This window comes from Erythrolamprus reginae, chromosome 1, assembly GCF_031021105.1.
Source record: "Erythrolamprus reginae isolate rEryReg1 chromosome 1, rEryReg1.hap1, whole genome shotgun sequence".
Lineage (NCBI taxonomy): Eukaryota > Metazoa > Chordata > Lepidosauria > Squamata > Dipsadidae > Erythrolamprus > Erythrolamprus reginae.
In genome coordinates this window covers 110,463,866-110,477,811 of record NC_091950.1, presented here as the reverse complement: position 1 = coordinate 110,477,811, position 13,946 = coordinate 110,463,866, and the positions used below count along the sequence as shown (strand labels likewise).

The window sequence follows — 13,946 nt, the reverse complement described above, 5'->3', positions numbered from 1 at the left end:
GATAGCAAGAGAGACAGAATGAGAGAGAGAGAGAGAAAGAAAGAGACAGCAAGAGGGGGAAGGAGGGAGAGAGAAAGAGAGCAAAGAGAGAGGAAGGAAGGAAGAGAGAAAGAAAGAAAGAGAGAGAGAAAGAGACAGTAAGAGAGACAGAATGAGAGAGAGAGAGAAAGAGAAAGAAAGAAAGAAAGAGACAGCAAGAGGGGGGAAGGAGGGAGAGAGAAAGAGCAAAAGAGAGAGGAAGGAAGGAAGAGAGAAAGAAAGAGATAGCAAGAGAGACAGAATGAGAGAGAAAGAAAGGAAAGAAAGAAAGAGACAGCATAGGGGGGAAGGAAGGAGAAAGAGCAAAAGAGAGAGGAAGGAAGGGAGAAAGAAAGGGATGGAGAGAGAGAGAAAGAGGAAGGGAGAGAAAGAGGGAGGAGAGAGAAATAGAGCGAAGGGGAGGAAGAGAGATTTTTTTGTCCAAACTTTTTTGCGCCCCACCCCTACCCACCCCTCAATGTTCCCCAGGATTTTGAAAATGTGAATAATGTGCCGCAGCTCAAAAAAGGTTGGGAAACACTGTTCTAGACTTCAATAATCCTTAGCCAGAGAAACTATGGGCATTGAAGTCAAATATATTTGGAGGATACCAGATAAGAGAAAGCTATCAGAAACTGCAGAAGCATCTTTCAGCCAGGAAATCTTAAAAATGTCAGAAAATACAGTACATCAGAATGAAGTATTGTAACATGAAGCATCTTATCTAGATCAGGCCTGTCAAACTGGTAGCCACAGGCCGCATGTGTCACATGCAGGCCACCCCTCCCCCCGAGCTCGGCAAAGGCAAAAAATGTCATGATACATGATATGATCAAATTTGTCACCCATGTTCTAAGATGAAGTGCTTTGCCTTGCATAGTATAATATAAGAGATCACTGAAGCCTACAAGTGGTGAAGCAAACTTTGGTAAGAAAAAAACATCCTTTTTTTGCATGCATCACAATTGGCATCATCCAATGTCATTTATTTTAACATTACAGTGATCCCTCGAGTTTTGCGATCTCGATATTCGCGAAACGCTATATTGCAATTTTAAAAAAAATATTAATTAAAAAAACCCCACTTCCGCGTTTGGCTTCAGGACTCAGCTGGGAAGCGGCGCGGCTGTTTTAAAAGGTCGCAGCCGGCCTGGGGGGCTTCCCAGCACCCCCCGAACCCCCAACCCGGGTTCGGGGGGGGTGCTGGGAAGCCCCCCAGGCCGGCTGCGACCCTTTAAAACAGCCGTGCCGCTTCCAAGCTGAGTCCTGAAGCCAAACGCCAAAGGCGAACTTCCGCGCCCCCCCGAACACCCAACCTGGGTCTTCCCGGCCGCCCACGCAAAGGGGAAACCCCGGCTCCTCGCTGATGCCCGCTGCTCGCCCGCCCGCCAGCAAGAGGGGGAAGACCCAGGGAAGGTTCCTTCGGCCGCCCAGCAGCTGATCTGCTCGGTAACGCAGCAGCAACGAGGAGCCGAATGGGGTTTCCCCTTTGCGTGGGCGGCGGGGATGGCGCGCATGCGCAGATGGTGTTTTTACTTCCGCAACCCTACATCCCGAAAAATCGATTATCGCGAGGGGTCTTGGAACGGAACCCTCGCGATAATAGAGGGATCACTGTATATCAACAATTACTTTAGAAAAAAACAGATTCTGGTTTGTAGAGATGAAAGAGAATTATTTTCATTGTAAAGAGCACCCATTAGAATTGTGCCATGACATGGCAGGAACGGTATTCAAGAGCAAAATACAAGCAAAACTGCATAGGTTGTTGCTATATAAAAAACAAAATTACCATATATTTCGGAGTATAAGAGACACCTTACTTTTATGGGAGGAAAATAGGGGCAAAAAAATCTGCCTACCAGGCGTTCAACTGGCTAGCGTCCTTAGACTGGTCAGATTCAGCATATTATTTTATCTCCTGATTAGTACTTAAAAAAACACTTATTTGGAGTGAGTAACAATGAAAAAAGCCTGCAAAGACTTAAGCCTGAAAAAAAACATTCTTCAGAGGGTGTAGCAATGAAAAAGATTGCAAGCTGGGAAGATCATTAGCACCTCATTAGGGCTGGGGAAAAAAGCTTTGAAAAAGCTACATTCAGTTTTTCAGCCTCTTTTTTGGGAGGGGGGATTGTCTTATATAGAAACATAGAAACATAGAAGTCTGACGGCAAAAAAAGACCTCGTGGTCCATCTAGTCTGCCCTTATACTATTTTCTGTATTTTATCTTAGGATGGATATATGTTTATCCCAGGCATGTTTAAATTCAGTTACTGTGGATTTATCTACCACGTCTGCTGGAAGTTTGTTCCAAGGATCTACTACTCTTTCATTAAAATAATATTTTCTCATGTTGCTTTTGATCTTTCCCCCAACTAATATTCCGAAAAACATGGTTTTCCTTAAATTCGGAAGTAATAAAAGATGCTTACCACTTTTTTTTCTGCATCCACTTTTGGATCATCCACATAAGTAAGTACAAAGTCAACTCTCCGTATTCCATCTCTGAAGAAAACAGAATCCTTGCTTTGGTGTCTCTTATCAATCTAGAGAGAACAGAAAGGATCACTGTATAAGCCTCCATTGTATATGTATTAAATGTCCACATGTATTTCAGTTTTTTTCAAGCATTCAGTTCTAGAAAAGGACTAAGGTCAAATAAGGTTTAAATAACATTTATTTTCAGACAGATATTTACAACAGAGTTACGAAATATATTTTTCTTACATTTGCACAACCAAACACTGACATGACTGACTTTTTTCATAAATAAGCAAGCACAAATGCAGACATTTACCACAATGAAGTCACCCTGTTATAAAGATATTTATTAAACAGTAATATCTGAAGCCTACACTACGAGTCATAGATTCGCCATAGAATAAAGGAGCTAGTCAACATACATTTGACGAGGACACAGAGTTGCTACTTTTGAAATGCTCTTTTATGTTGCCGAACTATTTTAGCCCCAGTGCAATTGTGTACATTTCACTGTATAAAGCGACAACGTGTAAAAGCAGAAAGCACAGAAGCAGCTCTGAAAATAAAGAGTAAGTATTATAGTTTAGGAAAACAAGATGCGCAGAAATGAAATCTACCTGACTGCAGATTTTATGGGAATGAAAAGTAGTTATGATTGCACAATTTTTGGGAATATTATTGTTTAAATGTTTGCATATTTCTTACTTTTAAAAGATTAGTAACCATCATGCTGTCATACATTTTTCAATTTACTTGTTATTTCTGAGCTTCAAAAGGAGATCTCTGGGTACCTCTGCCTCAAAATAAATAAATTAAAATTATAAATAAAAGAAGATAAAGGCCTAAGGAAACTTTAGGGGGAAAGTCCAGAACAGTTCCTTGTCAGTCTTTCCTACCATCTACACTTCAACATTCTCAGATGGCACTTCATTGAAATACAGTGGTACCTCTACTTATGAACTTAATTCATTCCGTGACCAAGTTCTTAAGTAGAAAAGTCTGTAAGAAGAAGCAATTTTTCCCATAGGAATCAATGTAAAAGCAAATAATGTGTATGATTTGGGAAACCACAGGGAGGGGGGAGGCCCTGTTTCCTCCCAGGAGATTCCTAAAGAGGCCCCACGGAGGCTTTTCCCTCCTTTTCTGGCCCTGTTTCCTTCCAGGAGATTCCTAGAGAGGCCCCATGGAGGCTTCTCCCTGCCTTTTCTGGTTACAGTTTCAGAAGTTCGGGTTTATAAGTGGAAAATGGTTCTTGAGAAGAGGTAAAAAAATCTTAAACACACGGTTCTTATCTAGAAAATTTCGTAAGTAGAGGCATTCTTAGGTAGAGGTACTGTACTGTTTTTCACTGATTTTTTGCTTCTGCACAGAAGCAAAAATATCAGCAAAAATTGCCAAAATTTCACTCGCACAAGCGTCTTCACACAAGATTTCACTTGCTGCGCATGCACAGAAGCGAAATCTCATGCTGACGGGTGCACGTGTGCCTGCGACGGGTGCATAGGGTGCACTGGTAGTGCCGAAGATGGCAGGCCTTCACTGATCTTGATCCTTTTCGTTTCTGAAGGAAGTTGTTCCTGGTATTGATTTTAGGGACACATTCTCTAGGTATTTCTTATAGGAGAGAGTCTGATCCAAAGTTACTCTGATATATTTGAGGTGAGAATCATAAAGGAGTAGAGCAGGTTGTTATTCAGGTAAGGCTTTGGGGTGGCATTTGTGAGATTGTTGTTGTGATTGAAATAGGTAGTCACCATTTTACTGACTTCGGGTCCTCAGAAAGGAGGCAGCCAAAACTTTTAAGTTTTTATCTTGCACTGTTAGGGCCAGGTCAACTGCTTATCTAAATTTATGACCTCTTATAGCTGGCATATCTGAGATATAATGATTGAACAGAGTGGGTGCCATTACATAACCTTGTGGAAGGCCAGTGTTGAGTCTTCTTAAGTTGCATACATTGTCCCCCCCCTAATGATCTGAAAGGATCTATCGCTGAGCATGTTGTTTATTAATGATGGAGGATTTTACAGGTGACGAGGTGACTCAGTTTGTAAATCAGACCTTTCTTCCACATGGTATAGTATACTGCAGTAAGGTCGATGAAAACAGCTGTGGTTTTTAAACCTCGCTGGAAACTAGCCTCAATATGTCCCATTAGGTTCAGCACCTAATTAATTATGACGAAAGCTGGTTTGTGTCACGAGCAGAATTGAATCTATTGTGGGTCCAATTCTGTTTACTGATAAGTTTCTCCAGAAATTTGTAACAAGAACTCAGAAGATTTAAATCTTTAAATCTTAGAAGATTTAATAGGGCAGTAGCTTTTTATTCTGTCTTTTGCCAAGGTTTTAGAAGCAATATTACTTTGACTTTTTTCCCACGGTGGGAGGTGTACACTAAAAAGGATGTTTGAAAAGATTTTTCCTCCTAATTCCTTCTTAGTCTCCCAAACTGAATTAGAAATTCAAAGTGGTGTTTTGCCGGATTTCAGACTGTTGATGACTGCATTGATTTCATCCACAGAGAAAGGGTAGGTGAATTTAGAGTGCATTGTGGCTGACCATCGAAAGCCTGAGAACGCTTTCTTGATGGTAGTTGGGTGCTCTTTCAGCCTCGGGGCTTTAGAGTAGGAGACAAGTCAGGAGGCTATAGATTTATAGCTTTCATCTGACAAGATTCCAACAGGTGTAATCAAATAAAGAATTTACTGTGTCATCTATGGGCTTAGGTGTGACAAATATATTGTAATGAAATGCTGCCTACTTATTTTAATGCTGTATGTATTTGTGAGTGAATGTGGCTGTGGTATTGCCCCAATTCTATGCTACTTCTTTGGACTCATAAAAATTGTATGCTAATTTCACACTTAAGGCATCTGTATGGATATCAGTGGCATGGTTTATCTAAAAGCATGATGTTAGTGGTTTCTTACAGTAGGGTGGAATAAAATAAAATAATCTTTAAGGGTCCTTGCAGCCCTTCTACTCTTTGATCATGTTTGAGTAAGTATAGCATCCTACACGTACGGTTACTTTACTACGAGGCTGAGTATAGAGCCTAGAGAGGAATTTTGGATTTATAACTTCATATTTGGTACATAAATGACTTATATCTATTTTATTTTATTTGTTAGATTTATAGGCGCCCTTCTCCTTGTGGACTCAGGGCGGCTAAGCATTTTTAAAATGCTATGCTACTAAATAAATCTTTTGCCAAGAATTATTTTTTCAATTGTGACAAAATATATACTGCTCAAAAAAATAAAGGGAACACTTAAACAACACATTATAACTTCAAATAAATTAAAATTCTGTGAAATCAAACTGTCCACTTAGGAAGCAACACTGATTGACAATTAATTTTGCATGTTGTCAACACATTCAACTTTGTACAGAACAAAGTATTCAATGAGAATATTTCATTCATTCATATCTAGGATATGTTCTTTGAGAGTTCCCTTTATTTATTTATTTTTGAGAAGTGTATTTAGCAATGAAGGAGTTATAAAATAAGGCTGTTTCATATCATTCCATAAAACAGGAGTTATATGGGCAGCTTTAGGAATATATCCTTTGACAGATATTGATTTTTTCCTAAGTGTGTGTGATTTATATTTATTTATTTAAGGTATAAGCTAACATTCATTACTTCATCTTGTTCCCTATTAAAGAGAGACATCACATAATGAAGCTTGTTATCACTGCAGCCATCCAGATGTTAGTGGTACAATTTGTCAATGGTTTACCCTGAGACGTTGCTTCACGAACAGATTGAATCCCCTTCCAGGCTTCTGGAATAACCAACAGTGTGTTAATATATGAGCAAACTCTCTCGCTAAAAAAACCCTCCTTAACTCTACAAATGTTTATGATCAGGCTATTGAATAACTTCACAATCTGAAGGAAACAAATGGACAAGAAATGCCTGTTTAGGTCTTCTAGAAAAGCTTCTATCATCTGCTGTCCTTCAGATATTTCTTTTTATTTATTTTAGGAAATTTATATTGCCGCCTATTTGCACATGCCAACTCAAGGCAGCTATGCTAGAAATGAAACTGCCAGAATTTGCAGTCCTGCTATTTTGGAATGCTTCAATACATCTGTAGGAAACCAGATTGATGAAGGATGTTGCAGTATTCAGAATAACCACCCACAGGCTTCTTAGGAGATATACAGTCATTGTTCCCATAATGCTGTCATATTTATTATTCATGGATCAAAGTTATCATCTTGGATCCAACTGGTGGGGTTACAAGAATGAATGATGTTCTGCCATAAGAATGGACAATAGTGGTCTGTTGAAGACCCATATTTGTATTAATAGACTTCCTGAATTATTTATTTTACCTTTATATAAAGTTAAAGAAGTTATATAAGAAGTTTAATTCTTTATCAGATATAATAATAATAATAATAATAATAATAATAATAATAATAATAATAATTTATTAGATTTGTATGCTGCCCCTCTCCGCAGACTCCGGGCGGCTCACAACAAGAATAGTAACAATATAACAATGTAACAAATCTAATATTTAAAAAATATCTAACAAACCCATCATTAAAAAACCATACAACACAAGCATACCATACATAAACTATATAAGCCTGGGGGATGTGTCTCAATTCCCCATGCCTGGCGATACAGGCAGGTCTTAAGCAATTTACGAAAGACAAGGAGGGTGGGGGCAGTTCTGATCTCTGGGGGGGAGTTGATTCCAGAGGGCCGGAGCCGCCAAAGAGAAGACTCTTCCCCTGGGGCTCAACAGACGACATTGTTTAGTCGATGGGACCTGGAGAAGGGCAACTCTGTGGGACCTTATCGGCGCTGGGATCCATGGGGCAAAAGGCGGTTCCAGAAGTATTTTCTGGTCTGATGCCATGTAGGGCTTTAAAGGTCATTACCAACACTTTGAATTGCAACCAGAAACTAATTGGCAGCCAGTGCAGGCCACGGAGCGTTGGAGAGATGTGGGCGAATCTAGGTAACCCCATGATAGCTCTCGTGGCCACATTCTGCATGATCTGAAGTTTCTGAACATTTTTCAAAGGTAGCCCTATGTAGAGAGCATTGCAGTAGTTGAACCTTGAGGTGATGAGGGCATGAGCGACTGTGAACAATGACTCCCTGTCATTGTAGCCAGGGTGGTGCAGCAGGTAGAGTGCTATACTGCAGGCCACTGAAGTTGACTGTAGATCTGTAGGTCAGTGGACTGTAGATCTGTAGGTCAGTGGTTCAAACCTCACCACCGGTTGACTCAGCCTCCCATCCTTCCGAGGTGGGTAAAATGAGGACGCGGATTGTGGAGGGAATATGCTGGCCCGGTTAAAAAGTGCTATTGCTAACATGTTGTAAGCCACCCTGAGTCTAAGGAGAAGGGTGGCATAAAAATCAATCAATCAATCAATCAATCAATCAATCAATCAAACAAACAAACAAACAAACAGGGCCACAATTGGTGCACCAGTCGAACCTGTGCAAATGCCCTCCTTGCCACAACCGAAAGATGATGTTCCAATGTTAGCTGTGGATCAAGGAGGACGTCCAAGTTGTGGACCCTCTCCGAGGGGGTCAATAATTCCCCTCCCCAGGGTAATGGATGGACAAATTGAGTTGTCTTTGGGAGGCAAAACCCACAGCCACTCCATCTTGTCAGGGTTAAGCTTGAGCTTGTTGACACCCATCCAGACACCAACAGCCTCCAGGCACCGGCACATCACTTCCACTGCTTCGCTGACTGGACATGGGGTAGAGATGTATAACTGAGTATCATCAGCATACTGATGATACCTCACCACATGCCCTTGGATGATCTTACCCAGCGGTTTCATGTAGATATTAAATAGCAGGGGGGGTATGACTGACCCCTGAGGCACTCCACAAGGGAGAGACCTACAGGTCAACCTCTGACCCCCACTAACACCGACTGCGACGGACCAGAGAGGTAGGATGAGAACCACTGAAGAACAGTGCCTCCCACTCCCAACCCCTTCAGCTGGTGCAGAAGGATACCATGGTCAATAGTATCGAAAGCCGCTGAGAGGTCAAGAAGCACCAGGACAGAGGACAAGCCCCTATCCCACTCCCGCCAGAGATTATCCATCAGCGCAACCAAAGCAGTTTCCATGCTGTAGCCAGGCCTGAATCCTGAATGTTGAGGGCCTAGATAAACAGAAACTTCTAAGGACTGCTGGAGCGACACCATTTTCTCGACAACCTTCCCCATAAAGGGAAGCTTGGAGACTGTATGGTAGTTATTAAGCACAGCTGGGTCTAGGAAAAGCTTCTTGAGGAGGGGGCACACAATTGCCTCCTTGTAGGGAGCCAGGAAGGATCCTCTCCTCAAACAAGCATTGAATATCATCTGGACCCAGTTCTGTGTCACCTCTCGGCTGGCCGAAACCAACCAAGAGGGACACGGATCCAGTAAGCAGGAGGTGTAACTCACAGCTCCAATGACCTTGTCCACTTCATCAGGTGTCACCAAGTCAAACTCCTCTTAGACAGATGGACAAGGACAGGCCCCAGTTGTCAGTTGACATTGCTATCCAATCGGAGTCAAGGTCCGTCCGGATCCAAGTGATTTTATCAGTGAAAAACGTATTAAACTCCTCGGCACTGCCCTGCAAGGGGTCCCCAACTCCCACATGGTTAAGAAGGGAGCGGGTCACCCTAAACAGAGTGGCCAGGTGGGATTTGGCTGATGCAATCAAGGTGGCATGATACATGCATCTTGCTGTCTTGAGCGCCACTTTGTAAGTCTTAATATGAGCTCTTACAAGTATTTGATCGGATTCGGACTTACTCTTCCTCCATCGCTTCTCTAGACGTCTCCTTCTGGCATTTCAACTCCCGGAGTTCCTTGGTGAACCAAGGAACTCTCCGGGGTCTAGTGCCACAGAGAGGTCGCAATGGCACAATTTGGTCAAGAGCCTCCGTCGCAGCCCTATTCCAGGCCACAGCAAGGGACTCTGCCGAGCTGTGGACGAGTGAATCTGGTAAAACCCCAAGCGCCCTCTGAAAGCCCTCTGGTTCCATTAGGCATCTGGGGCAGAATCATCTAATCAGTTCCGCCTCCTTGCGGGGGAGGATTGGAGCCAGGAAGTCAAGCCGTAGCAGAAAATGGTCTGATCATGACAAAGGCAACACTTCTAAGCCCCTTAGTCTCAGATCATTACTCAATTGCTCCGGGCAGTGTTCCCCCTAATTTTTTTAGGGGGTGGGCGGAAAAGTATAGTGTCTGAGCGACAGTCCCTTCGGGACTGGGCAGCACAGAAATATTAAATAAATAAATAAATAAATAAATAAACAAACAAACAAATAAATAAAAACCCACCCTGTTTTACCTCAGAGAATTTCAAAATAAAATACTGTGTGTCTATAACAGTGAGCTCATAATAGGGCAACTCTATCAATATGAAAATGCCACTTAAATAGTTGAGCTGGTTTCAAACTAGATTTTGATTTTCTTTCTCTCTTCCTTACTCCCATTCTTTTTCTTTCTCTTTTACTTCCTCTCTTTTTTCTATCTGTTTCTCTCTCTTCCTCTCTTCCTCTCTCTCTCCTGCCCTCTCACTCTTTCCCTCTCGGCTTCTGGGCAGGTTTGGAAAACTCTAAGTTGATGATGATTTTTAAGTGAGCGATTGCTCACTGCTCAGCTTAGAGGGAACTTTGGCTCCGGGTGTTGGGTGCATGTCCCTCCTCGTGAGTCAGATCCTGAACTACTGTCATGGTGGCCATGAACTCCTGTGCTAACCTGGAGGACCTGCCGAGCGATGGTAAATTGAAGTCCCCCAGGACAATAAGTCCGGGGAACTCCACTGCCAACCTTCGAGTAGCACAGGCAGGGCTGTCGATACGCAGCTGGAAGGCAGGTACACAAGCCCATGTGAACCACTAAGTCCAACTTCACCAGGAGGGACTCACAACCCGCAATCTCAGGAGCAATGAGTCTAGTATATAAAAGATTCATTTTCCTATCCTATTACTAGGAAATATATGCTAATTAATCCACATAACAAAACAATATTCATCTAGAACTACAAAATAATATTCATGGGGCTAACCTGGAGAAATTATATGCTTCCAAGTCAGTTTCCATATTTTTAGAGTTATGCTATAATGCAAGATTAGTCACATATTGTGTCCTTTGTCTTACAGGGTTAGGAATAGCTATAAGTATTATTTTATTCCTGTCCTTAGTTTTCATCAAAATGTGATACTATTAAATACTTGCCTTCTTTATCCATAAATTCAAAATACGATGTAACATGTCTCTAAATATTTATCAATATTTAGTACAAAGTGCCTTTAACCTCTGAGGCAGGAGAAAGAATTTTGATTTAGGAGGAGGAACCTCAACTTGGATAAATTTCCATTTATCTCTCAATTAATTTCCACAGCTGTTTCCACACCACCACCACCAACAATGAGAAAACTCTGAAAAATGTGTCTGGGTCTGAATGCAGAAGTCTAGAGAGACTGAAGGAGCCACATGCAAATCTTTCTGTGAGGAGATATGATTCATTTATTTGTTTTGTAAGGGAGAAAAAATAGCAGAAAAAAAGGAGGAAATACTATTTGTTTCTCCAAATAGAAGGGTGGTAGGATCATACATTTTGTTAGAAGGGTGGTAGGTTCAGCAGTTTTTTCAGTTGTAGTCTCAGATATATTTATTTAAAAGTAAGTTCTACAGTATTCCAAGGAAATATATTCTCAGCAAAAATGCACATTATTGCATGGCTAAAACATTGGTATATAGTTATGATCAGAATTATGAAAATCCAGCATTTAGTACAACTGCAGAAGGTGACATGGAACATCTTGAAAATTTTAGATTGTCTTTTAAGTAAGTGATCCTTAAGCAAATTATGCATGAAGAATTCCCAGTGAAACTCAACTTTCTAATATTGTACTGTGTCATTTCTGCCTCTCTCCTAGGAGAAAATGCTATTATATTATTTCTGCAATACAAGAGACTTCCCACTTTCATAACAAAACATGCCTTCCTAGATTAAAATCTTATATTAAAGAAAAGCTGTGAACACACATCACACATTAATATCCTTTTATATTACATATACACAGCAATGGAGCATGTTGTTTGTGCTCTCAACATTTTTCAAGATATTACAGCATTAAACCTTATTACACAATAGAAATGTTCCTATTACTCTTTTGAAAAAAAAGTATTGCATAGGTTAATTATTTTGCTACATAAAAAGTAATACAAACCTTAATAAAATTTTCACCAGTCTTTCAAATATAGATTCATAAAGAGAACACAAACCTGGAGTTAGTTGCTCTCGGGATTTAATTTCATTTTCTTTCAATATTATTATACTTTTTGCCATATAGTATTTTTAAGGAATTAATAGAAACTCTGCTCCCACATAAAAACTATGAGTTATATAAATGCACCAAAAGGCCCATAGCAAAAGAAAAGCATATTAGTAATAGAAAACATGTTAGTATGACACCGCCCAATTCAAGGAGGGAGCTGATATTACATCAGAATTAATTACATTTAAATTACTTGTAAAAGGGAAAAAGATGTACATTTTAAGTCTATTTTCAGAATACATCAATGTAATGAAAACATATACAGTTTTATTCTGCTTTCATTCATTAGAAATGGTTTACTTTATAGGACTAAGTTATATTATACTTGCTTGGACTTCAGCTTTAAAAATATTCCACTCAGAATCTCCCTGCCCAAAAATATAAACTCAATCCTTCACTGCAATGTACAGGGAAGTGATGTATAAGCAGTTTACTTACAGAGTGCATGCAATTTTTCGTTGCTGTAGAAATGAATCTCATGTTAATAAACAAGCCAAAGTTTTGTTTAAAAAGACCCCAGACCCTTAATGTAAACTCATTCCAAAGCAAACCAAACTCTAAAAAGAAAAAAGAGAAAAGAAAAATAAAAACCTTTCCAGTTTTCAGTTTTAGGTAGATTTTTCAAAGATGTTTATTTTCTGTATAGTATACATTTAGTTATTTTTTTCCTAAATGCTTCCAATGGAAAATACAGTGGTACCTCATCTTACGAATGCCTCTTCTAATGAACTTTTCAAGATACGAACCCGGTGTTTAAGATTTTTTTGCCTCTTCTTCCGAACTATTTTCACCTTACGAACCCAAGCCGCTGCTGCTGGGATGAAGGGGTTTCTTTTTTTCCCCTTTTTTGAAGAAAGAAAAGGGAGGGGCTGCTTGGAGTAGGAAAGATTTTGCAGAGAACAACGTGCTTGCAAAGGCACTGAAAGGGTGTCTTTTTAAGAAAGAAAAGGGAGGGGCAGCTTGGAGGAAAGATTTTGCAGAGAACAACGTGCTTGCAAAGGCACTGAAACAGTGTCTTTTGAAGAAAGAAAAGGGAGGGGCGCCCGCCTTGCCTTTCTTCCTTCCCACTCACCCTTTAGCCTAGCCTTGCTTCTTCCACCCGCCCCCTTTAGCTGCTCCTCCCTGCCCTCTGTTTGCCTCCCTTCTAAAGTTTGGGATTTTCCTGAAGGATTTGCCCGCATTATTTGCTTTTACATTGATTCCTATGGGAAACATTGTTTCATCTTACGAACGTTTCACCTTACGAACCTCCTCCTGGAACCAATTAAGTTCATATGATGAGGTACCACTGTACTAGATTATCGTTTCAGTGAGGTAATTAGTAGTATTTAAGCAATCACTCCTGATGAAGTCATTATTTAAGAAATGAAGAACCCTACAAAACTGGTTTACTTAACCTCTAATCTTTCGTGCATTGTGTCTTCTCATATAACTGGGAATTCTTGTAATTGAAGTTCCAATCTTTTTCAGCCACACTGAAGAAATCAGCTACTTACAATCTGATGACTTTTGAAACATAAATTTGGTTCTTGAAAAGATCTCACAAAAACTGGAAAAATCTTTTTTTTCCCCCTCTGTCTCTTTTTTCTTTTTCTGCATTTTGGCAAACAGTGCAACACAATACCATCCATGCAGGAATATATAACCACTTCCCCTGTAGCTGCTTACCCCTTGAAGGTCTGAGATGAGCAATGTGGACTCAGTGGTACTTAGGCCCTGCCAGTGGCATCATGGAAAAATATAATGCTGTTAGTGTGGTGCAAAAGCAGCAGGATGCTTATAAAAATGCAGCAACCATAAAACTCTGTGGATTTTTTTTTTGTCTGTTTGCAATACTGGGGAATATCTATGGCTCGGGTACACGATGAGGATGAAGGTTTGTTCTCCAAGCTTGTGGGGTGATTTCTAAACATTTAGTTACCAGGCTAGGTAACATCTTCAGTGGAGTTTAGGGGATTTCAGTGTCAGTGTTCTTCTGTTTAAAAGGGCTTCCGATGTGGGTGTGCCAAATGAGGGTCTTGTGATGGGTCAGGTATGAGTCATTAATGAGTCTTGTGATGAGTTTTGTAATAAGGAGGTTACATCAGGTCAAGGTCATTGGAAG

General features: G+C 40.5%; 1 protein-coding gene across 7 annotated transcripts in view; it reads right to left on the bottom strand.

Annotated features, from left to right (window-relative positions):
- ANO5 (anoctamin 5) overlaps positions 1–13,946 on the bottom strand; it is a 79,875-nt gene that overhangs the window by 40,351 nt on the left and 25,578 nt on the right. For 3 of the 7 annotated variants that reach the window (XM_070761899.1, XM_070761892.1, XM_070761907.1), the window contains exon 3: positions 2,452–2,565. In XM_070761899.1, coding sequence (XP_070618000.1) covers positions 2,452–2,565 — 114 coding nt within the window. Of the gene's footprint in view, positions 1–2,451; positions 2,566–6,245; positions 6,291–13,510; positions 13,559–13,946 lie in introns of all 7 variants that reach the window. The other 4 variants (XM_070761856.1, XM_070761865.1, XM_070761875.1 and 1 more) reach the window with 2 other exon arrangements.